Source organism: Galeopterus variegatus, unplaced genomic scaffold (assembly GCF_000696425.1).
Source record: "Galeopterus variegatus unplaced genomic scaffold, G_variegatus-3.0.2 Scaffold1245, whole genome shotgun sequence".
In the NCBI taxonomy this organism is placed as follows: Eukaryota; Metazoa; Chordata; class Mammalia; order Dermoptera; family Cynocephalidae; genus Galeopterus; species Galeopterus variegatus.
In genome coordinates this window covers 189,720-216,264 of record NW_007727356.1, presented here as the reverse complement: position 1 = coordinate 216,264, position 26,545 = coordinate 189,720, and the positions used below count along the sequence as shown (strand labels likewise).

At 36.0% G+C, this 26,545-nt stretch overlaps 1 protein-coding gene across 3 annotated transcripts in view; it reads right to left on the bottom strand.

Moving 5' to 3' along the window:
• Nucleotides 1-26,545, bottom strand: part of DIS3L2 (DIS3 like 3'-5' exoribonuclease 2) — a 370,978-nt gene that overhangs the window by 180,514 nt on the left and 163,919 nt on the right. For all 3 annotated transcript variants that reach the window (XM_008575848.1, XM_008575846.1, XM_008575847.1), the window contains exon 8: nucleotides 25,090-25,263. In XM_008575848.1, coding sequence (XP_008574070.1) covers nucleotides 25,090-25,263 — 174 coding nt within the window. The remainder of the gene's footprint in view (nucleotides 1-25,089; nucleotides 25,264-26,545) is intronic.

The following is a 26,545-nucleotide window of genomic DNA, read 5'->3' as shown; positions in this document are numbered from 1 at the left end:
AAACCATTTCTGCCAAAACATTCTGAATTAGTAGTGATTTGTATAGACTCATCATCTTTTCTTCTAGACTTTATTTTCTTTGAAGGAAAGGTCTGTTTCTCTCAATTATTTATATTTTAATTTCTACAATATCTATTTCATATCTTGTAAATAGTAGAGACAATAAATATTTACTAAACTAAATCCTTAATTAGGCCTTTTCAACTCCAACTATTAGGAAAAAAGTTGGTAGAGCCATGAATGATTTTCACATAACAGTTCATTTACAAGAAGCACCAATATATCTGCAAGTGGAACGCACTTTGGGTGATACCTTGGGACCTCCAACCATGACCTGGGAACACTGTCCAAGAGAATTTCGTGGGTTTAGAACAAAAGTCCTGTGGATTATGAATATATTGATACCCAAGGGTAGATTTAAAAGGGGACAAAAAAGGGGCAAGAGGGAGCAGAAATTTAAGGGCAGAAGTTAAGTTTAAAATTTTTATTCCTCATATGACTTAAACATCTTTTTGGTAAGGCAATATGCCTTAATGATTATCAGAAAGAAAGAAGGGGGAATATTTTATCAAGCATAATGCATGCTAGACCCTCTACTAAGCACTATACATGCTATTACATTAAACCCCACCCAACCTCATGAGAAAGATATTATCTGTATATCCCTTTAAACTTTAAAGAAAGTAGGCTCAGAGGAGTTAAAATTTGCCCAAGATTATATACCTACTAATTAGAAGAATGAGTGACGATTCAAACCAAATTTGTCTCTAACATCTATGTTCTTGTATTTCATCCCTGTGATATCAGAAGCATTCAAAATTTTCAAACTCCTGGAACAGAAAAATAATCAGTGACACCATCCATAAAGGTAGGAGTGAACACAGCTGTGGTAAACATATTGGATTGTCTGTCCTTAGGCTCCCTCTACCAAACTAGTATATAACCCAAACTGGGATAATCCGATCCTTGCGCCAGAATTTGGAAATTGGGACAGAAAAAGGGAGAGCAAGATAAGGAGTAAGGTGTGCAAGGGGAGGGGAAGGGAGAGAACTCAGTCTTCCTGTAGCTGGATGGGCCAAGATAGCAATTTGGTAGATGGAGATAGCAGCCAACCCATTAAAGAGCAGGAAGCAAAGGAGACCAGTCTGAGTGAAGTAGAAGAAGGAAGCAGACCTATAGAGAGGAGGAGAGCCAGAGAGGAAGAAAGAAGTCTTTCTGGGTTTCCTTCCACACTGCAGCGCCTGGTTCCCTGCCCTTGGATTCTGGGAGACACCACAAAATCCTTAAAACCAATTCCCCTTTCTGCTTAAGCAAGAGCTCTGGTGGTTTCTGTTATTTGGGACTGAAAAAGTCTTAATTAACACAACAGCTGTGGAAAGTTTCCTAGAATGGCTAACTTGTGATGGCTTCCTCTAATGCTTTCTCATTAACAAAGCCATGACAGGATGTTACAGTCACTGATTCCACACTGTCTGCTCCTGGGAGCACAGAAGCCTCCCAGGTGTGGGGAGGCAGATGGAGGGCATGGCAGAATGTCAATGTCAGGTTTCTATTTCAAAACAAATCAACTTTAAAAACTATTGCTTTTGTAGCTCATATTACATAAAGTACAGTGGTATGTCTTTTGGCTAGTAGGGATTTCAAGAAGAAAGGCTGTAACTTCTTTTCTCAATATGAGGAAGAGTGTGTAGTGTTTCTGATTTTTTTAAGGTTTATAAAGGGCATGGGTTTAAGAAGGTGGAGACACGAGGATAGTGGGTAAGAGCTTCTGAGACTGCAAACCTGAATTCAAATCCCAGCTGTGCCCCTATAAGCCATGTGGCCTCAGGCAAGTTATTGTACTCATCTGAACCACAGTTTCTTCATCTGTAAAACAGGGACAAGTATTTCACAGGGTTGTGTTAATGATTAAATAGTACATATGTATAAAAAGGTATAAAATAAGCATTCAGAAATGATATGTTTTGGTAGATCTATATTTGCCACATTAACAACAAGTGAAAACTTCAAACTTGTACATGACATTAATTTTCTTAGTCCTGGATATTTTTGGCCAAACACTAATGGAGATGATCTTCTACTAAGGAAGTGGTTTTTCTCTTGGTCTGTCCCCTGGTGTGTACACACCAGGACACAGAAGTGAGGAGAAGGACGATCAGTGAATGCTTACTATGTGTGTAGCACTGTCTTACGTCTGACAGACATTCAAGATTATGCTGGTCATTTAATATTTTCAAAATAACTCTATTTCAAAAAGAAATGATTAGATTTGACTATAGAAAAGGATAATTGAACACACATTTAAAGTATTGTTATGCTTGTGGGAACACTCCTATCCTAGGAATTCTAATTACATCTGTGAGACCACAGGAGAAACTGTTTAAACAATCACAGTTTAAAACTCTTGAGGCTCCCATATATAAACTTGGGTATGATTCCACTAAGTCACCTCTCAGGCAAAAAGACTATAGGACTACATTTGAGCACTAGACAAATATAATGTAATACAACCAATGTCTTCACATACATAATAGAACTTCTACACAAATGAGTGTCCTCTTCTGAAAGTTGTAAAGGGACTTCATAAATTTATTCACCTAAAGCTATAATTGCTCAAATGGTTTTTGGAATTCTTTAAGAACTACTTTCTAAGCCAATTCATGAGCTTCACAAGAAAATCAATTTTACTGCTTTATAATTATATTCTTTTTTTTTTAAAGTAGTAGTATCCAACATGATCACCCACCTGATTTACCACCCTTGGCTCTGAATTGACTTGGCTGTTTCCAAAAATCAAATCCACCCTCAAAAGATGAAGATTTGCCATTATTGAAAATGTGCCTTGGGCTCTGAAGGCAATTTCCAAAGAGAAGTCCAAAAATGTGTATGTCGTCCACTGGCTCCTTACCTACTGCCTGCCAGCAAGCTCAAATCTTCCCCATTCCCAAAAATATCTTCAGGACCCTGCTCTCAGGCTCCTTCTCACCTCCTCTGAATAGCAAAGCTCCTTAAAAGAGATGTTCATATTTAGGATTCCCACTTTTTCTTCTGCCATCCACTCCTCAACTGAATATAATCTGCTTTTGGTTCCAATGAATCCATTGAAACTCTTGTGATATCCAAAAGACAAAGAAAAAGACTTGATGGCTAAATCCAGTGACCTCTGTTCTAGTTTTGTCCTTGCTGACTTCACTGAGGCAGAGCACAGGGTAGTTTATTCTTGCTACTAACTCATCACCAACTTTTCCTTTTCCTTTCCTTTAACTCCTCTAATAACCATCTTTCTGTGCCCCCAACTCCAGCTTTTCCTAAGCTCCCACTTTTAAATGTTGGAGCTCTTCAGTCTGTCCTTGGTCCTTTTTCCTTTACAGACTACATGCTCACCCTATATATACTCCTTCACTTTGGTGCCTTTAACTACTACTATTATGTATCTAAATAGATACCTGCAGTCCAGCCTTCTTTCCTGAGTGTCAGGCCTATTTTTCTGTCTCTTATCACCTCCTTTTGGTATCTGAAGCACCTAATAACCAAATTTTACTTATCTTTCCCCATCCAATAATTTTGTTGTTCATGCCCTTTAACTCATTATCTCAGATTCTCCTGAATTTCACCTTGGCCTATGGTTACTGACACAATTCAAGGGCATGTAGGCAAATCACCCTACTAAGAGGTCTTTTCAGAACATGAGGTCAATAACAGTGTTAATTGCTTTTACTTCCTCTTTTTTTTTTTTTTTAATTTCAGAACATGAGGTCAATAACAGTGTTAATTGCTTTTACTTCCTCTTTTTTTTTTTTTTTTAAATAATAATTCAAATAGCGTACTGAAATCCTATTCATCCTTCAAGGCCAAGTTCAAAGATAACCTGCTTTTTAAAGCTTCCAAGTTCCTCACACAATATTATTTTCTCATCTATGTTCACCTGCTGTCTTAAAAAAATAAAAATTGGGGCCGGCCCAGTGGCGCACTTGATAGTGCGCCGCTTGGGAAGCACGGCGGCGCTCCCGTCCGAGGGTTCGGATCCCACATACAGACCGGCTCCCGCTCACTGGCTGAGCGAGGCGCGGGAGCAACACCGAGGCTTGCAATCCCGTTGCCGGTCCCCGGTCCGGTACGGGGGCAACACTGAGGGTTGCAATCCGTTGCCGGACACGAAAAAAATAAATAAATAAATAAAAAATAAAAAATAAAAATTGACCTTTTGGGATAATTGTAAATTAACATGCTATTGTAAGAAATAATAGATATGCTGTGTACCCTTTACCCAGTTTCCTATGGTAAAATCTTGCAAAACTATAGTACAATATCAATACCAGGATATTGACATTGATATAATGCACCAATCTTACTTAGATTTCACATTATTATTAGCATTCATTTGAGTATATAAGCTCTATATAATTTTATTACATAAGTAGGTTCTGGTAAGCACCACCTCAATCAAGAGAGTGAATACTACCATCATCTCAAGGAACCCTCAATCACAGCCAACTCCCTTCATGCCCCACACCTCCCTCAATCCCTGGCAAATACAAATCTGTTCTCGGTTCTAAAATTTGTCTTCTCAAAAATGTTATACAAATAGAATCATATAGTATGTAACCTTTGAGGGTGGCTTTTTCACATGCATAATTTCCTGGAAATCCGTCCAAGTTGTTGCCTATACCAATAGTTCACTCTTTTTTATTGGTGAGTATCATTCCATGATTTGGATGCACCACAGTTTGTTTAACCATTCACCTGCTAAAGGACATCTGGCTTATTTCCAGTTTGGGGCTGTTATAAATAAAGCTGCTATAAAAATCTGTGTACAGGTTTTATGAGAATATCCAAATGTAAAATGGCTATGCAAGGTGTGAGTGATCCACTTTCTCTGTATCCTCACCAGCACTGCTTGGAAATTTTCACCAGCTTTTCCTTTTCATTTCATTTTAAACATTCTGATAGATATGCACTAAGTTCATTATGATTAAGTTGATTATGAACTTAATTTGCATTCTCTAATGGCTAGTGATATTAAACATCTTTTTATTTTCTCATTTGTATATCCTCTTCAGTACATGTCTCCTGCCCATTTTCTAACTGGATTGATTTTATACTGTTGATTTTGAAAGGTTCCTTATGTATTCTAGATACTCAAACCCGGGGCCTTGGTGTTATCAGCACCACACTCTCCCGAGTGAGCCACTGGGCCGGCCCCCTTATGTATTCTAGATACTCGTCCTTTGTTGGGTATGTGGTTTGCAAATATTTTTTCCCAGTCTGTAGCTTGTCTTTTCATCTTCTTAACAGGGTCTTTCACAGACAAAAAGAGTTTAATTTTGATAAGATCCAAATTACCAATCTATTCTTTTATGAATTGTACTTTTTGTGTCAAAGTTCAAGAACTCTTTACTTAGCTCTACATCCTGTTAATTTTCTGCTATGCTCTTTTGTATAGGTTTTATACTTTCACATTTTAAGTCCATAACCCATTTTGAGTTAATTTTTACATGAGGCATGAGGTTCATTTATTTGCCTATGTATGCTAAATTCTTCCAGCACCATTTGTTGAAAAGGTTCTATATCCTTCATCCACTGAATTACTTCTGCTCCTCTGACAAAAATCAATAGGGCATATTTGTGTGGATCTAATTCTGGGTTCTCTATTCTGTTCTATTAACTTATGTGCCTATCCCTTGTAGGTCTTCTGTAGATGCTCTTTACCAAGTTGAGGACATTCTTCTATTTTCCTATGAGCTGAGAGTTTTTAATATGAATATATATTGGACTTTTTAAAATGCCTTTTCTGTATCGATTGATATGATACGATTTTTATTTTTCAGTCTGTTGATATGATAGATTACATGTATTGACTTTTTATAATATCATTATTGATATTATAAATATCAATAACAAATTTGATAAATATCAAATAACAAATACCATAAAATTTATCCTTTTATAGTGTACAACTCAGATGTTTTTAGTATATGCAGGGTTGCATAATCATCACCACTACCTAATTTTAGAGCATTTTCATCACCCAAAAAAAGGAACTCTGCACCTATGGCAGCCACTCCACATTTCTTCTTCCCCCTAAGCCCCCAGAAAGCACTAATTGGTTTTCTTTCTCTAAAGATAACCTATTCTAGGCATTTCATAAAATGGATTCATAAAATATGTGGCCTTTTGTGTCTGGCTTCTTTCACTAAGCATAACGTTTTCAAGGTTTATCCATTGTAGCATCAGTACTTCATTCCTTTTTATGGCCAAATAATATTCCAGTGCATGGACACACCACATTTTGTTCATCCACTTATCAGCTGATTAACATTTGGGTTTTTTTCCATTTTTTGAATAATGCTCCTGTGAACATTTCTGTACAAGTTTTTGTGTAGAGATGTTTTCAGTTCTCTGGGGGTAGAACGGCTATGTCAGATGGCAACTCTATGTTTAACACTTTGAGGAACTGCCAAACTGTTTTCAAAAATGGCTGCACCACGATACATTCTCACCAGCAGTATAAGAGTGTTCCAATTTCTCTGCATCCTTACCAACACTATTTTTAATTTTATTTTAAAATTATAATTTTAAAAAAGTATGTATTTTTTAGAGCCATCCTAGTAGGTGTACAATGGTATCTCATTGTGGTTCTGATTGACATTTTCATAATGATACTATTTTTAATTTTATTTTAAAATTATAATTTTAAAAAAGTATGTATTTTTTAGAGCCATCGTAGTAGGTGTACAATGGTATCTCATTGTGGTTCTGATTGACATTTTCATAATGATCGATGATGTTGGACATTTTTTCATGTGCTTACTGGTCATTTGTATATCTTCAAATTCTGTGCCCATTTTAAAATTTGTTTTAAAAATTTTTTAATTTGTTTATTTGCTTTTTCATCAAGTTGTAAGAGTTCTTTATCTGGATATAAGTCCCTTATCAGATACATAATTTGCAAATTTTTTTCCCATTGTGAGAGTAGTTTTTTCACTTCCTTGATGGTGTTCTTTGAAACCACTAAAGTTTTTAATTTTGATGAAGTCCAACTGATGTATTTCTTCTGTTGTCACTTGTCCTTTGCTTAATCCAAGGCCACAAAGATATACTCTTGTGTTTTCCCCTAAAAAATTTATAGTTTTATCTCTTACATTCATGTCTATGAACCACTTCAATTTCTATATGTGATGGGTTGATTGGTTTTCAATGTTGAACCAGTCCTCCATAACTGGAATAAGCATACTAAGTCATGGCTTGTAATTCTTTTTATAATTGCTGGCTTCAATTAGTTAATATTTTGCTAAGCACTTTTGCATCTGAGTGCATGAGGAATACTGGTCTATAGTTTTCTTTTCTATACAATCTTTTTCTGTTTTTGGTATCAGAGTAATACTGGCGTCATAAAATGAATTGGGAAGTATTCACTCTTCTTCTATCTTCTGGAAGAGATTGTGTAAAATTGGTGTTAATTCTTCTTTAAATGTTTTCTAGAATTCTCCAGTGAATCCACCTGGGCCTGGAGATTTCCTTTCTGGGAGCTCTTTAATTATGAATTAAATATTTTTAATAGTTATAGGACTATTCAGATTGCCTATCTGACATGCTTGAATTTTGAGTTTGTAGTCTTTGAGGAATTGGCCCATTTCTTCTAAGTTGTCAAATTTATGAACTTCTTGATAAGCTATTTGTAGTATTCCCTTATTATCCTTTTAATGGCTGCAGTATCTGTAGCTACGTCCTGTTTCATTCCTTATGTGATTTGTATCTCCTCTCTGTTTATCTATGTGATATTGTGAGATATATACTTGGTCTTAGTCCCTATTGCAGAGCACACAACTCCTAAAATCCTTAGAATCTCCAAATGATGTCTTTTTGTATACTAACAAGTTGGCTGATAGCTGGCAGCCACTAGGTAGCTTCAGGATGGAAGCTAGTCACCAGAAAGACCAAGGCAAGATTAGAGGGTTGGGACTTCCAGCCCCACCCCCCAACTTCAGGCTGGGGAGAAGTGCTGAAGGTTAAGTTGATCACCAATGGCCAATGATTTAATCAGTCATGACTATGCAATGAAGCTTCCATAAAAACCCAAAAGGACAGGTTTCAAGGAGCTTCCAGGATAACTGAACACATGGAGGTTACTAGAGGATGGTGCATCCAGGGAGGGCATGGAAACTCTGCACCTCTTCCCCTCATACATTGCCCTTTGCATCTCTTCATCTGTACCCTTCACAATATCCTTTATAATAAACCAGTAAACATGTGTTTCCCTAATTCTGCAAGCCACTTTAGCGAAACTTGAGGAGTGGGTTGTTGGAACCCAAATTTATAGCTGATCAGTCAGAAGTTCCAAATGCCTGGACTAACCACCAGCTTCTGAAGTGGGGGCACTCTTAGGGACTGAGCCCTTAACCTATGGGATCTGATACTATCTCCAGGTAGATAGTGTTGGAACTGAATTAGAGGGCACCCAGCTGGTGTCCACTTCAGAAGTGATTGCTTGCTTGGCGTGAGGGGAGAAACCCCATACACATTTGGTTACAGAAGTCTTCTGTGCTGATTTTGGCATGAGAGCAGACAAAAAGTTTGTTTTTTTCCTTCAATCCGTCAGTCTTGCTAAAGATTTATAAATTTCATTAATTTGTTTTGAAGAACCAGCTTTTTTGTTTCATCAATCTTTCTCTACTGTCAGCCTATTTTCAATCTTACTAACTTTGGTTCTTTGTATTTCTCTCCTTCTGCTTACTTTGGGCTTATTTTGCTCTTCTGTCTACGTATTTTTTACAAATTTACTTGGACACTTCCTCTTTGACCAGTGGGCTATTTTATAAGTATGATGTTTAATTTCTAAGTGTCTAGAGATTTTCCTGTTGTCCTTCTGTTATGGATTTCTAGTTTGTTTCTAAATAGTCAGAGAACATACACTGCATGACTTCATTTCTTTTACATTCGCTGACATTTGTTTTATGACCCAAGATATGGTCTGTCTTGGTGAATATGCAATGATTACTTCAAAAATGTCTATTCTGTTCTTAAAGGGTGGAGTATTCTATATATATTTATTAAATTCTATTGGTTGATTGTGTTGTTCAGATGTGCTGTATCCTTTGATTTTCTGAGAGGAGGTGTTAAAGTACCCAAATATAACTGTAGGTCTATTTATCCTTTCACTGTATTTTTGCTTCATGTAATCTGAGACTCTATTGTTTGGTATGTACACATTTAGGATCATGTGTCTTCTTGGTGAATTCCGTCTTTTAACATTATGTAATGTTTTCCTTTGTCTCTAGTAATTTTATTTGCTTGACATCTATTTTGTCTGTTAATAATATAGCCACTCTTGCTTGTTTTAAATTAGTAATTGCATGGTATATCTTTTCTCATGCTTTTAATTTCAACCTACCTATGTTACTGTAATTTAAATGAGTTGATTATTATAGACATCTAATTGCTGAATCAGGCTTTTTTTTTTTTTAACCCATTTTGCCAATATCTCCCTTTTAATTAGTGTAGTTAGTGAATTTATATTAAAGGCAATTATTAGTATGTTAGGGATTAAGTTGCCATTTCATATTTTATTTTCTATTTGTTTCTTCTCTTTTTATTATTCTGTTTCTTTTTCTTACCTTCCTCTGGGTTAAATGCACATTTCTTTTTTAGATTACATCTTGACTTATTTTCAAAGTCTTTAAGTATATCACTTTGTACTGTTTTCCTAGTGGTTGCTCTAAGTAGTGCAATATTATGTTACTTATTACAATCTACTGGTATCAGCATTTTATCACTATGAGTAAAATGTAAAAACCTTAATTCCATTTAGCTTCCTTTACCCTCTCAACTTTTTAAGTATAATTGTCTTAAGTATTTCTTCCACATACATTGATGGTGTTATCACTTCTGCTTCAATCATCAAATATGATTGAAGAAACTCATGAGAAAGGAGACTATTCTGACTGCCCCTATTTTTACCCATTCTGATATTGTTCTTTCCATTCTGAAATTCTAAACCTTCTTCTGTTCTCATTTTCTCTTTTAGAGAACTTCCTTTAGCTATCCTTTAAGGGCAAGTTGGCTAGCAACAAATTGTCTACATTTTCCTATGTCTGAGAATGTTTTTATTTCCTCTTCATTTCTGAGGAATATTTTCACTGGATATAGACTCCATGACATTTTTTTTCTTTTAGTACTTGGGAAAAAAGTTGTTCCACTTGCTTCTGGTCTCCATAATTTCAAATGAGAAATTGTTGTCATTCAAATTGGTGTTCCTCTGTAAGTAGTGCAAAATTTCTCTCTGTTTTAATAAATTTTTTCTTTGTATTTAGTTTTCAGAGGTTTAAATATGATGCACCTTAGCATAGATTTCTTTGGGTTTATGTTGTTTCAAGTTTCCTTATTGTATCCATAGGTTATGTCTTTGGCCAAATTTGAAAGCTTATCAGCCATTATTTCTTTGAACTTTTCCAGTCCCATTCACCTTCTCCTTTTTCTGGGCCTCCAGTAATACAGATGTTAACTCTTTTGTAATTATCTCAAAGGTCCCTGCTGTTCTGACTAGGTAAGTTCTATTGATCCATCTTAAAGTTCACTAATTCTATACCATCATCTCTAATCTAGAGTCCATCCAGTGAGTTTATTTTGGTGATAGTGTTTTTCACTTCTATATTTTCTATTTAGTTCTTTTAAAACTTCTATTTCTTTGCTGAGATTTTCTATTTTTTCATTTGTTTCAAGAGAATTCATAATTATATATTAAATCATTTTTATAAAGTTGCTTTAAAATACTTATCAGATAATTGCAAAATCTGACTCATCTTGGTGTTGGTTCAATGATCTTTCCTCATTCAAACTGTGATAATTGTCGGTTCTTAGTACAATGAGTGATTTTTCTATCACATTAGACCTTTTGGATATTATGAGACTCTGGATCCCTATTTAATATTTTTTTTGAGTAGTCATTTCCCTTCTGAGGTATAACACAAAAGACAGATAGGTGGGTATGTTCAGCTTCCTGCTGGGCCTTGCTGCCACCAACACAGCAAAAGTGGAAAACTGATTCGCAATGCCTTGTTGCAGATGAGGAGGTGGAAGTTCAGTCTCCTTTTGGCTCTGCTGACATTGTCCAGGTGAAAGAAGGGCACTAACTCCCACTATCTCATTGCCTTCCAGTGCCCACTGCCACCAGGAAGGGGGAAAGCTGAAGTGTGACACACACACACACTGCTTTGTTGCCGCATTTTGAGGGGGCAGTAGGATAGTAGGTAAGTACCACTTTGTTTATACTGGTAGGAGGTAGAGGCTCAGCTAGCACTGGGTCCCACTGCACCAGGGCATGTAGCATGGTGACTTGCCCTGCCTTGTTAAGTTTCTTTGTTGCCAGGTCAGGATAGCGGCTCATCTCACCACTGGAACCTGCTGGCACTACTCTGTTAGGAGAACTGGAGCACTGTCCACTTTCACAGGATGGGGTATAAATAACTGTTATACCCTCAGCTCTGCCAGTACTACCCCAATAGGGAAATTCAAACACAATCTGCTTCCCCTGGATGGGGAGGGGGGTCAGCTCCTCGCTTGGCCCTGGTAACATTTTCCCAGAGGAGAAATTAGAGCATGGTTGCTTCCACTGCAAGTGGGATAGAAGAGCACCTCACTCAGTTCTGCTAACACTACCCTGTCAGGGGAATTAGAGCACCACCGTCTGCTTCTGTTGTGCAGGGGATGGAAAATTAGCTACCTGCTCAGATCTGCTCACACCTGCAAAAGGGGGAATTTGAGTGTCACCTGCATATGGTAAGGAGGATGGAAGACTAACTCACTGCTTGGCTCCATAGACAGACACCACCGGGTATGGAATTGGAGCTTCACTGCTTGATTTGATAGGATAGGGTGGTGGTGTGCACAATATTAACATCTTGCTTGGCCCTAATGAAAATATGGGGGATTGAGGGGCTTTTCTGTTTAGTTGGCCTAGGGTGGGTATCGCCAAAAAGATTTTCTGTTATTAGATCATTGTTTTCCTGGTCTTTTGTCTAGAGGAGACAGGTTTTTCTTGGAGATTACTTTCCTATGCTTTTTGGCCATTTCAGGTCGGTGACTTCTGCAGCACCCTGTCTGGGATGAATGGAAGGAAATAAGGAAACCCAGGGGAATTTCTGCCATATTGCTCCTCAAGTCTGATATCCTTAGGCAGTCTGCCTTCTTTTTTCTACCTTTCAGAATCTTCCTATGCTTGTTTGTTGTGGTATGTTCATGTTTTTGGTTGTAAAAAGAAAGGCCCAGGAAGAATGGGTATACTTTATCTTTACAAGAAACAGAAGTTGTGCCTCCTATTTTATTTAAGTAATTTTAACATTTCATTCTTTAAAATGTTTCCAACTTAATTTTCACACTACACTGCAACCTCTTTGAATGCACCAGACTATGTTTTATCAATATTCATTTTTCTTAAAATATCAAAAAGAAACAGGAATGAGTCCCAGTACGTGCTAAAAAATACATCATATTGAATATATTAATACATATTTTACAAACTCCTAAACAAAACCATCCTTTTCCATTTGCTCCCTTCTTTTATCCTATACACACTTATATAATTACATATGTAATCTTTACATATATAATCTTTTATATGCCAAAGTACTGTGTAAGCTCCTAGAAACAGAAAAATAAGACCCAGCCCTTGTTCTTGATGAGGACTTAGCTATCCAACAGGAAGACAGAGTCATATATAGGAAAATTAGAGCATAGTATGACAGGTGAACAAACTGCCAAGGGAAAACAGAGCAATGAATGACCAATTTTTCCAGAGTAAGAAAACAAAGCCTTCAGAGAAGTCAACACAGGCCCTAGAAAATGAATAATGTGCGGTGCAAGAAATAGGCATGACGTGGAACTATGATAGAATAAAACTGGAGAAAGATGTAGGGCTGAATGCAGAACTGGAATACAGAATGGATACTGTATAAGCAGCTAAGATATTTGTTTCCCTGTTTTCCTATTATCAATAATGTTCATCATTTCATTTTTTTCCTTGCATTGATATGAATGTCAGGCTACCCAATATTCCTAATCTTAGGATTGATCTACCCACACAATTATAGAATGGATACTGTATAAGCAGCTAAGATATTTGTTTCCCTGTTTTCCTATTATCAATAATGATCATCATTTCATTTTTTTCCTTGCATTGATATGAATGTCAGGCTACCCAACATTCCTAATCTTAGGATTGATCTACCCACACAATTATTGACTAGTCATTGGCTCTTATTTTGAAAATCTACCTTCCTATCACTCTGTTATCTTCCCTGGGAAGCTTGTCATTTTTTCAAAACCTTTCTCAGGCCACTGTCTTCTTTTATCTCCAACCCAGGCATTGAAAAGTAAAGAGACTTGAGAGTGACATCAGTTGGACTGGCAAAGTACAAACCTCTAAAAGCTACTAAGCTACTACTTCATAGAAATATAACAACAAAATCGGCAAAAATTGTCAAAATCAACTTTTTCATAACTCTGGAAATTAATGAAAGCCTTGTAACAACCTGAAGAGCAATTATTCAAGAAAAAATGGCTTACTACCAATAAAAACAGTGAGTTTTGTAAGGTTACACTTGCCCTATTCCTATGTCCCTCTCCCCAGCTCTGTGGTAGTTTTGAAAACCAACAGCTTGTAATTGTGGTAAAACCAGCAGCCTAGCAGCCTCAAAGAGAAGGCAGAAAGGGTTTAGAGCATCCTAAGAACAGCATTCCAGGGAAGTGTTATTATTTGACCTATCCAGCAGTTCCATGAAAATCCCCACTCACAGGGCTTGTTTAATTGGACCAGCATCAGATCTTGCTCAGTGCAAAGAGCCGTACAGCCGAAGGGATGTTCGCTGAAAATAATCAGCATCATTTATTTAACATTACAGCTGTCTGAGATGGTGACAACAGTGGGGAGAACAAGAAATTAACAAAAAAAGTTAAAAGGAAAAGCTAGAGAATGAGTTGTCCATACAGGGCTTTGAAAAGGTCTGACATATTCCTGGGGATTTAGACAGCCACACACATACATAGAGCTATGCACATGTCCAGGAAAGACCTTAGAAAGCCTTAAGCTCTCACTCTGACTGACTCTGAAGCTCCATGCAGACAGGAAGTGAAGGCTAAGGCACAGGTGAAAAGTGCATGCCTGAGCATTGAAGGTATGCCCCCAACATATAGACAGAGGTCTTCAACAAAGGCTGGGAGACTTATTGTTTCCAAATATTTAAGGAAACCTCCATCCACTTATCAGCTGACCACTGAGCTAGCCAAGCAGAGACTTCAGCGGCCTGACCTAACTATCTTAGTCCACTCAGGCTGCAATAACAAAATACCATTAACTGGGTAGCTTATAAATAACAAACATTTATACTTCATAGTTCTGAAGGCTGGAAAGACCAAAATGAAGATGCCAGCAGATTCAGTGTTTCAGGGCCTGCTTCCTTGTAGATGGCACATTCTTACTATGTCCTCTCATAGTGGAAGGGGTGAGGTTTCCCTCTTGGGTCTCTTTTATAAGGGTACTAATCCCATTCATGAGGACTCTACCCTCATGACCTCATCATGTCCCAAAGGTCTTGTCTCTTAATACTATAACTTGGGGTTAGGATTTCAACATATGAATCTGGGGGACATAAACATTCAGACCATAGCATAGTCTCTACAGAATCAGTTCAGAAAAGTCAGAAAACAAACAGCAGCAAAAACAAACAGCAATAACAACAAACCTTGGGGATGGGGGGAGGTAAGACAATTTCCAAGTCACTGCATTATATTATTTAAGATGCAACAGATATAGATATATCATGCAAACAGTAACAAAAAGAGAGATAAACTAATAGCAGAAAAAATAGAATTCAAGATGGGGGGAGGTAAGACAATTTCCAAGTCACTGCATTATATTATTTAAGATGCAACAGATATAGGTATATCATGCAAACAGTAACAAAAAGAGAGATAAACTAATAGCAGAAAAAATAGAATTCAAGATAAAAAGTGTTACTAAAGACAAAGGAGGACATTTTATAATGATAATAGGGTCAATCCACCTAAAAGACAAAATAATTATAAATGTATATGCACCTAACAAAAGAACCACAAAATACATGATGCAAAAACTGGCAGAACTGAAGGGAATAATATAAATTCAACCATAATAGTTGGAGACTTCACTACAAAACTTTCAATAACAGGGAGAATAATTAGACTGATGATGAACAAGGAAATAGAAAGCTTTAACAAAACCATCAACCAACTATATATAACAGATATGTATAGAACACTCCACCTAATAGCAGCAGAATACATATTCTTCTCAATGCATGTGGAACATTCTCCAGGCCATATAAGTTTCAATATATTTAAAAGCACTTAAAACATATAAATATATTCTCTGACCAAATGGAATAAAATTAGAAGTTAATAACCTAAAGAAACTTGGGAAATCCACAAATATGTGGAAATCAAACAACACACTCCTAAATAACCAATGAGTCAAAAAAGAAATCTCAAAGGAAATTAGAAAATATTTTGAGATGAATGAAAACCAAAACAACCTACCAAAATTTATGGGATGCAACTAAAGCAGGGCTTGGAGTAGAAAGTAGAAAGCAAAAAGATTTGAACTCAATAGTATAACCTTCCACCTTAAGAAGCCAGCCAAAGAAGAACAAACTAAACCCAAGCAAGCAGAAAGTAGGAAATAATAAAGATTAGAGCAGAAGTAAATGAAATAGAAAACTGAAAAACAAGGGAGAAAATAGACAAAACTAAAAGTTAATTATGTGAAAAGATCAACAAAATTGACAGATCTTTAAGAGAGAAGACTCCAATTTCTAAAGTCAAAAACGAAAGAGCAGACACTATCCACTTTACAGAATGATAAGAGAGTATATATGAACTGTATGCCAACAAATGACATAACCAAGACGCAAAGGACAAATTTCTAGAAAGACACAAACTACTGAAACTGACTTAAGAAATGGAAAAGTTCAACAGACCTATAACAAATTAAAGAGATTGAGTTAATAATCAAACAACTTCCCACAAAGAAAAGCACAGGGCCAGATGGTTTCACTGGTGAATTCTACCAAACATTTAAAGAAGAATTAACACCATTAACACCAATTATTTACAAACTCTTCCAAAACTCACTCTGTGACGCCAGTGTTCTCCTCATACCAAAACCAGATAAAGATATCACAAGAAAACTACAGGCCAAGATCACTTAGAAACACAGACGTAAAGTCCTTAAAAGGACACTAGCATACCAAATCCAGGAACATAAATAGGATCACACACTATGACTAAGTAGGATTCATCCCAGGAATGTCAGCTTGGTTCGACATACAAAAGTCAATCAATGAAATATATTAATAAAAAGCAAAAATCACAGATTCATTTCAAAAGACAGAAAAACCATCTGACAAAATCCAATGCTCTTTCATGAGAAATACACTCAACAAAGTAGAACTAGAAGGGAACACTTTCAACTTGACAGACAGCATATAAAAAAATTCACAGTTCACATTACAATCAATATTTAAAGAGTGAATCATTTTCCCCCAAGATCAGGAGCAGATAAGGAGATCCACTACCTTCATTTCTATTCAGTGTTGTATTGAAGGTTCTGCTTTGAGCAATTGCAGAAGAAAAAGAAATAAAAAACACCCAGATTAAAAAGAAAAAGGTAAAATTATTTCTATTTGCAGATGACATAAACTTCTAAATATAGAAAATCTTAAGGTATCCACAAAAAGCTTTTAGAGCTAATAAACTCTGCACAGTTGCAGAATGCGAAATCTATATACAAATATCAACTGTATTTCTAAACATTAGCAATAAGCCATTTAAAAATAAAATTAAGAAAACAATTTCATTTATAATAGCATCAAAAAATACATAAAATAAATTTAAGAAAAAAGTACAAACCTGTATACCGAAAACTACAAAACATCACTGAAAGAAATTAAAGACCTAATAAATGGAAAGACATCCCATATTCATGCCTTGGAAGACTTAAAATTGTTAAGATGGCAATACTCCCCAAATTGATCTACACATTTAATGCAATTCCTATCAAAATCCTGGATGCCTTTTCCCCCCAGAAATTAACAAGCTGGTCCTAAAAGTCATATGGAAATGCAAAGGACCCAGAACAGTAGTAATAAAAGCGGGGGGGGGGGGGAGCAGATATGGAAGACTCACACTTCTTGATTTCAAAACTTACTACAAAATTATAGACATACAGCTCAATGGAATACAACTGAGAGTTCAGAAATAAACCTATCCACTTATGGTCAGCTGATTTTCAACAAAGAAGCCAAGACAATTCAAAGGGAAAATAATAATCTTTCAACAATAGTCTCTTCCTGTGGTACCAGGCCAATTGGATATCTACATGCAAAAGAATGAAGTTTAACCCCTATCTCACACCATTTAGGAAAATTAACTAAAAATGGATCATAAACATAAATTTAAGAACTAATACTACATGACTCTTAGAAGAAAACATATGTCCACACCAAAACCTGTACACAAATATTCACAGCAGCTTTATTCACCATAGTCAAGAAGTAGAATCAACCCAAATGTCCATCAACTGATGAATAAACAAAATGTGGTATATTCATATGATGGAGTATTATCCAGCCACAAAGCGGAATGAAGTTCTGATACACACTACAACATGGATAAACCTTGAAAACATTATGCCAAGAAAAGAAGCCAGCTACAAAGGCCACACTGTATGACTCCATTTATATGAAATATTCAGAATATGGAAATTCACAGAGACTGAAAGTATGTTAGTGGTTGCTAGAAGCTAGGTGGGGAGACGGAATGAGAAGTGACTGAACTGTACAATCTAAAAGGGTGAATTTTATGGTATTTGGATAATATTTCAATATAAAAAATAGTAAAGAGATTTTGCCACCCTGACATATAGCTATCTTATACTCTAGTTTACTCCAAATCCTAGGCCACCTATACCAAAAATAAATTTTTTTTCATATCACAATATAACTTCCAAACGGATTTTATTTAGCATATATAGAAATTAGTCATCTGTGCATTCGTATTTCCACAATGTTATAAAAATATATCTAGGGAATAAATTTAAATATTGCCTTCTCTGCCAGTAGTCACTTTTCCACCCCCACAAAAATCTACTGATCTTTGAATGTCTGTCTTCTAAGAATAGTGCTATTTATTAACATAAATTTTATGGGCTGACAACCTACTAAAGTACTTACAATTAAGAACGTCCAGCTGTGAATCTGCTTTAGGATCCATTAATCTTTGTTACTATTTATGAGTTTCTTGTAATTTCTCAGAGAGTTGCAATTTCCATGAAAGGACTAATATTGCCAGTAGTTTCAAATGATAATGACAGCTTCCCCATTTAATGTCAAACAATTTATTCCTGAAGAAGGGGTTCTCTTGGCCATGGAAAAATAGAGATTTAAAACACAACCCTTGAATTTCGTACATAATCATCTTTCCTGTGCAGCCAATGGTGGGGCACATTAAATATTTATTGTCGAAAAATGTGGCAGATAGTTACCAATAGGATACCAGTTTCTTGCAAATCCAAGAATGAGATGGCTCTGAATAACTCTGAAAGGACATTTCAGACACAGAGTTCTGCACTGTTAGAGCGAGAAGGGTTTAAAATATCTAGCTCAGCAATTTGCAAAGTGTATTCTAAGGAACACAAGTTCCATGAGATGATCCATGAGAAAAAGCTCTAGGAAATCTACTAACCCACTGTTTTCCAAAAATACTTGGCCAGAGAACCCTTTTTCTCCATAACACCTATTAAAACCCCAAGGAACTTGTGACCTACCAACACCTTTTGGAAAATCCTAACCTGGTCAAAACCCATTTTCCAAAGATGAAATTGCTCACTCCTCTCCCCTTCTCCAAATCTAATGGATTTGCCCAAAGGCACCCAGCTAGTCCTTGGTAGAGCTAGGACTAACTTCTAGTGCTCTCAATGCTGCCACACTGCCTTACCAGAGGAACCTTTTTCTAAATGGCAATTTAATCATATTGGACTTCCTGATAAACAGTAAGATCATTAGTCATTTAAAGTTAGTTATGTTTGAAAGCTTTCCCACAAAAGAGTTGACCTGAAAGAGGTTAGTATTATAAGACTCTCCTTTCAAGTTGCTATTTCAAGGTTGGTTCTACCTGGAGTAAGAGGAAATTTCTGTCTATCTGGAACAGCTCCATCTTGAAGATATTTCAATACTTCTTACCACAACACCCTTTCTGTGCTCAGTATTTTTAGCTCATTGTTTTCTATTTTGGCAACGGAGAAGTTACAGTTTGTAATTTTACCTCCAGTTTCATATTTCTCTTTAAAAGTGAATACAATGTCCTGTTTATAATAATAAAATCACTAGTTGGCAGAACGACATTAAATGGAAAAAAAAAAAAAAAAAAAAAAAAAAAAAAAGAAAGCAATTGGAAAATTTAGAGCAAGCAATTTTAAGTGCCAAGTTTCACATTTGTAATGGTCCGGTGGAGGTCACTGGGCTTCCTTTTTATTGAGGGAATAGTAAAGAGATAGATACCCACAAGTTCTCTTGTGAAAAGCTATAGAAACCACCTCCTCTTCAATGAAGCTCATGGTGTTGCTGAAAAGTGATGTGATTTAAACTTCCATAATAACACTAACTACAGGAAAAACAGAAAAATCAGGTTAGTGTGGTATTTATACCCACAAGTTCTCTTGTGAAAAGCTATAGAAACCACCTCCTCTTCAATGAAGCTCATGGCGTTGCTGAAAAGTGATGTGATTTAAACTTCCATAATAACACTAACTACAGGAAAAACAGAAAAATCAGGTTAGTGTGGTATTCCCCCCCTCCAATATTTAGTTTTTAATTTTCCACTTTAATTGAGCTTTTAGGCTTTGGTTTCCTATTCCAGTTTAGCAACAAAGGAAACAAAACAATATGAATGAAATTAGAAATAAACTGGAACCAGTCTCAGAAATAAACTTGGGGTTTCTTGGGCTTCTAGTACAATCTCCTTTAAGCAGTTTCCTTTGACATATTATCTTTCTGATCCCCGAAGGCCTGTAGTTACTAAACTGCTTTTTAAATTTTTAACCTTAGATGTCCTGCTAAGGAGTTTACAGAATGTGTATTAATTTATTCAATATAGCACATATTTTTCAGGATTCACTGGGACTCAATACTAGTTCTTTTGACATTCCTAGGAAAATGAGTTTTGATAAAAAACTCTTTGAAGGCAGTGGACCTCTGAGCAGAAAAAAAAAAATCACACTATCACAAATACTTGTACCAAGTACCTCTCTTCATTATAATGCCATATTTGACTATTTCTTAATACACGTGATTCACGTTCTGTCACGAGTCTGAGAACTCCATAAGGGCAGAAACCACATCTATTTTGGTTTAGTCATATCCCTGGTGCCCATGGATGGTATTCAATAAATACTTGTCAGTCAAAAAACTGAACAAATCTATCACAAGACCAGCCAAAGAAAAGGAAAAGGTAATCAGATCCAAACACTCAGCAAAAACAAGAAATTAATTGTGACTACATAAACAATTCACCCTGGCGCTTTCACTAGGTGCATGGGTCAGGTGGTAACCGAGGTATACCAATGAAACAGTCAGTGTTCCAGAACACAAAGGCAACGACACTGGCACTCTCGTTGGTTCCTATGCTCTCAGCCAATGGTGATTAATAGGTATTTACCCATGCCCAGTTACACGGGTTTATGGGTATTATCTAGTTTTAGCTAAAATAATTGCCGGTCCCTGGTCCGGTACGGGGGCAACACTGAGGGTTGCGATCCGTTGCCGGACACGGAAAAAAGACAAAAGACAAAAAAAGAAATAAATAAATAAATAAATAAATAAATACTTGTCAGTCAAAAAACTGAACAAATCTATCACAAGACCAGCCAAAGAAAAGGAAAAGGTAATCAGATCCAAACACTCAGCAAAAACAAGAAATTAATTGTGACTACATAAACAATTCACCCTGGCGCTTTCACTAGGTGCATGGGTCAGGTGGTAACCGAGGTATACCAATGAAACAGTCAGTGTTCCAGAACACAAAGGCAACGACACTGGCACTCTCGTTGGTTCCTATGCTCTCAGCCAATGGTGATTAATAGGTATTTACCCATGCCCAGTTACACGGGTTTATGGGTATTATCTAGTTTTAGCTAAAATAATCCTTATGAAATAGGCAAGTGTCTAAAAAAAGATTACTGCAAAGATCCATAGATTGAAGACAATACTAACCTAACAATACTCGCACTACTAGTAATATTACTAACACGAGAAGAATGGCAAAGCTGACATTTCTTCTACTCCTAACATGAATTCGTCCCCAGACACATGATGATTTCAAAACAATAGCTGTCAATCATACACTACTTAGCAGACACATTAAAAAAATAAACACGGACCAGCCCTGTGGCTCGCTGGGAGAGTGCAGCACTGAGAGCCCTGAGGCCGTGAGTTCATCCTATATAGGGATGGCGGGTGCGCTCACTGGCTGAGTGTGGTGCAGACCACACCATGCAGAGAGGGCTATGATCCCCTTACCGGTCAAAAAAAAAAAAAGTAAAAAAATAAACACACAATCTGTCTCTTCAAGTAAAGGCGGCATTTTAACAATGAGAAAAAAAATTTATTGCACTTCAAAAACAAAACAACACACATTTTGAAGATAACATTTTTTTAAATGAATATTTTGAAATGCTTCCATTGTTATATGATTTGGAGCCTAAAATGATGTAAGTGTATAAACTACAAAATTGTTCATAACTATATTAGCTTAAAACTTCTAACAGAATTTTCTAACTAGTTTTTAAAGATGCCAACTGAAGAGCAACCAATGATTATGAACCCATTTTTAAAAATCTGAAAATGTATCACCTTTCAGTTAGTCCCCAAGAATTGACTGACACAAGACAGGAATTTATTACCTGAACTTCAAAATGAATTGGAATATAATTAGTGAACAGGACTGAAAAATGAATGTTATGATTTAGTAAGCTAAGCTCATCTTTTAAAGATATGTCTTTTTCAGTTATTGTAACCATTAAAACCAAGTATCAAAAATACACAGAACTTAAATTTAGACCTTTGATTTCTCATATCACAAGATGTTAAAGCAAAAATTAAAAAAAAAATTCAATCACACTGCTTTCACCAAAAATAAAATTATTAATATTAAAAAAGGGTTTTCTATACCTTTAGTAAGTAAAATAAAAATACTTTAAAATTTATTTCATTCTCATTTTTTTCTTTTTCTTTTATTTATGTTTATAATGTATATAATAAATTGGTGAAGTAGTAAATTTACTTATAATTTAAAAATAAAGACACGCATTAGTGAGAATGCATATTCAACAAAGTTTAGCAATTACTACTTGAGGCATCAGAAAGCAGTTGGAAGATTTTATATCCAAAGAAGTGAAAAAAAAAAAATCAGATCTGAATTTTAGAAATGAAATCCTGAGGATAGAGAGCAGGGATAAAAAGTGTTAAAGGTTAAAGTAATTTTTAAAACCCCCCGTTATTACACTAATAGCAGAGAGCAACCCATAAACTCCCTCTACCTTCAGATCCTTTTGCAGGGTGCATAGCATATTTTAACAAAGGCTTTTTGCAGAACAAAGTCTCCCATTCTGTGCTCCAAGCCAGAAGGCAAAGAGGGCCAAAGAAATGGCAAGATGGAGCCATGAGAAAGGAACTTAGAGCAAGAGTGGGCCCCATGACTGCTGAAATGCTTATTAGTTATCTGCAGGCTAGGATTGAGTATCTCTATTTTCTGACATTCACATTTATAATTTTTAAAAGTTATAGAAGTTTTTTAAAAAGTAATTTGAATAATACAGCAGTATATAAAATGAAAAGTAAAATATTGCTTCCCTATCTCCTTACTACTCCAGCAAATCCACTCCCCATGGTAATCACTATTAACAGTTTGATTTATTCCTTCCAGACCTTTTTCTATGCATATATACTTTTATGTGCATATATACATGCATACACATCTATGTATATATATATATATGAATACACATCTATGCATGTACATATGTATATGAACACGTTTATGTAGTTTTTACATTATTTTAGATTACAAAAAATAGGTTCATATTTATATTGTTCTCCTATGCATATATACTTTTATGTGCATATATACATGCATACACATCTATGTATATATATATATGAATACACATCTATGCATGTACATATGTATATGAACACGTTTATGTAGTTTTTACATTATTTTAGTTTACAAAAAATAGGTTCATATTTATATTGTTCTCAAACTTGCTTCTTTCACTTAATATGTGATGGCCATCCTTCCAGAACAGTTCACATAGATCTAGCTCTGTTTTGCAGAGTTGCAGGGAATGCTATCATACTGATATAACATAGGTTATTAAATCATTCCTTTACTGATGGACATTAGCAGTGTCTCGAATGTTTCACTTTTATAATAAAGCAGCAATGAACATTCTGTATATATATCCTACACTTTTTTGAGTAGGACAGATTCCTGGAAGTTGAGTTTCTGGAAGAAAGGATAGGTACATTTAAAAAAAATTTTTTTCTTTCCCACACCCTAGCTCCCACATTTAAAATTTTGATAGGTACTGCAGAATGACTATACTAAATTATACTTCAGGCAATAAGGTTTAGCATTCATTCTGATCTTCTTAGCTCATGAAATATTTTCATAGATTCCTAGATTGAGGGAAAGATCTCAAAAAACAAACCCTCAATTTGTACATGAGAAAACAAAGTTCAGAGAGGTTAAGGTTATGGGCCTGAGATCTCAAAGCCCCTGAAGAGATAATGTACTCACGCACCAGGAAGGGTGTTACTACTAAAATGCAGGACTGCAACATGGGTTAACTGACTTCAAATATAATGTGTGCTCCATAAGAGATACGAACGAGTAGGAAAGCAGACTAGTTATCATCTCCTTTTACTTACTTATCCTCAGCAAGAAAAGGAAAAAAGGCAGTAAATTCCTAAAAGATACAACAGCAAGAGGGAGCAGAGAAAAGGGAGCAGCGTATTCTCAAACTAGGTGGAGTAATGGGCACCAGGAGCTGAAGGTATCACAAGTTCAGTGGCATGAAGTGAGCAAGTGTGGTGGAAAAGACTCTGACATGGGATGACCCTAGCAAAAAACCTTCCACAGCTTCAGTGGGTTGTATGAAAAGTTTCTTGGTTCTAAATATCTCCATGTGGCATCCAAAATGAATGCCAGTACTGAAACCAAATTCTGAAGAGAAATATCAGAAAAGAACTAACATCCCACAATGAAGGAACATCTTCAAAGAAGATGTTGTTATAAAAATACCACAAAAGTACTTTCCAACAAATTCCAGACCTAAAAGTAAAGCTTTAAAATGAGGCTCCAAGTACAGAAGTCTTGAATCCTTTGCTCTGAGCTTGAAGAGGCCCATTTAAAGGAAGACACTTCTAACCAGATAACATTGTTCTTATTTGATCAGACCTGTGGAGTATAATAACAAGAAAAGATGGCAACTGCACCTATTGAAATTAGAATAGTCTAGAACAAGGATCAGCAAACTTTTTCTGTAACAGTAAATATTTTAGGCCAAACAGTAAATATTTTAGGCTTTGCAGGTCATATGGACTCTGTTGTAACCACTCAACTCTGCTGATGTAGTGCAAAAATAACCATAAACAATATATAAGTAAGCATGACTGTGTTCCAGTGCAACTTTATGGACACTGAAATTTGAATTTCATATAGTTTTCATAAAATATTATTCTTGTTGTAATTTTTCCAACCATTTAAAAATGTGAAAACCATTCTTAGCTCATGGGCTGTACATAAACAGGTAGTCGGCTGGATTTGGCTTGTGGGTCATAATTTGTTGACCTCTGGTAACAGAAGCACTTAATTATCAACTGAACTGAACTTGAATGTTGGTGGAAAGATGACAACATCAGAGTCTAGCCCCTAGGAGAATTAAGCTAGATGGCAGAAAGACAGAAACATGTTGTTTGTTCTTAAAAGGTTTCAGGTATTTACCTTAAATCTCTTCTCTTGCTGAACTCCTCTGGAGGAATTGTCCAGGGCAGGCCTTGAGGGAGGCATTCTAGAACTTCTGAAGAGAACTCAGAGAAATCCACACCATACTCTGTCAGTATTCCTTCTGTTTCCGGCTCAATTTCACCAGCCTGCCCAAGACTCTTGGCCAGCTGCCTATGGACAGAACAGAGAGGGAACAGCAGGGTTAGTGGACAAATGGAACACAGACACCTGTCTCCTCTCTAAAAGTGAGGTATTAGGAAAGTCTTTAAGATCTCCTGCCCTTCCACCAGCAGGAATATGATCACCAGTGAATGGGGATGGCAGTAGCAGGAACGACCAGGCAGAAGAGACAATGATACTCTTTCACCCTTTTTTAAAATCTTATTTAAAGAAATTCTGACTTGGGGAATAGGGCTAGAAGGCCTTTCTTAGGACTCCTGCAATTATTCTTCATAGAGAAGTCATAATTGGTATTATTAAAGGCTTACATCAATGTTTTTTCTTGCAAACACCTTTAGAGACAATTCTAAGCAACCCAGTTTGCTGTTAAGTTGTTAGTTTCAGAGAATTATACCTTATTTATTTTCATATTGTACTTATTTATTTACTTCACAATTCTACTAGTTTTTACCTTTAAATTTTAAAAATATTTTATCTGAACACAAAAGTAATAATGTTCACTGCATAAAAGTTAGAAAAACCCAGAAATGCACTGAGAAGAAAATTCGAATTATCTGTAATACCAACAAACTACCACTGACATTTTAGGGTATTGGCCCATTAAAAGTAAGATGGCCTCTGATTTTTGACAAAGGCACCAAGTCTATGCATTGGGGAAGAGACTGCCTCTTCAGCAAATGGTGCTGTGAGAACTGGCTATCAATATGCAGAAGAATGAAACTAGACCCATACACTAAAGTAAACTCAAAATGGATTAAAGAATTAAATATACACCCTGAAACAATAAAACTTCTTAAAGAAAACATAGGAGAAACACTTCAGGAAATAGGACTGGACACAGACTTCATGAATACAACCCCCAAAGCACAGGCAACCAAAGGAAAAATAAACAAATGGGATTATATCAAACTAAAAAGCTTCTGCACAGCAAAAGAAACAATTAACAGAGTTAAAAGACAACCAACAGAGTGGGAGAAAATATTTGCAAAATATACATCTGACAAAGGATTAATATCCAGAATATACAAGGAACTCAAACAACTTTACAAGAAAAAAACAAGCAACCCAATTAAAAAATCGGCAAAAGAGCTAAGTAGACATTTCTCTAAGGAAGATATACAAATGGCCAACAAACATATGAAAAAATGCTCAATATCACTCAGCATACGGGAAATGCAAATCAAAACCACACTGAGATACCTCCTCACTCCAGTTAGGATGGCGAAAATCCAAAAGACTGAGAATGATAAATGCTGGCAAGGTTGCGGAGGAA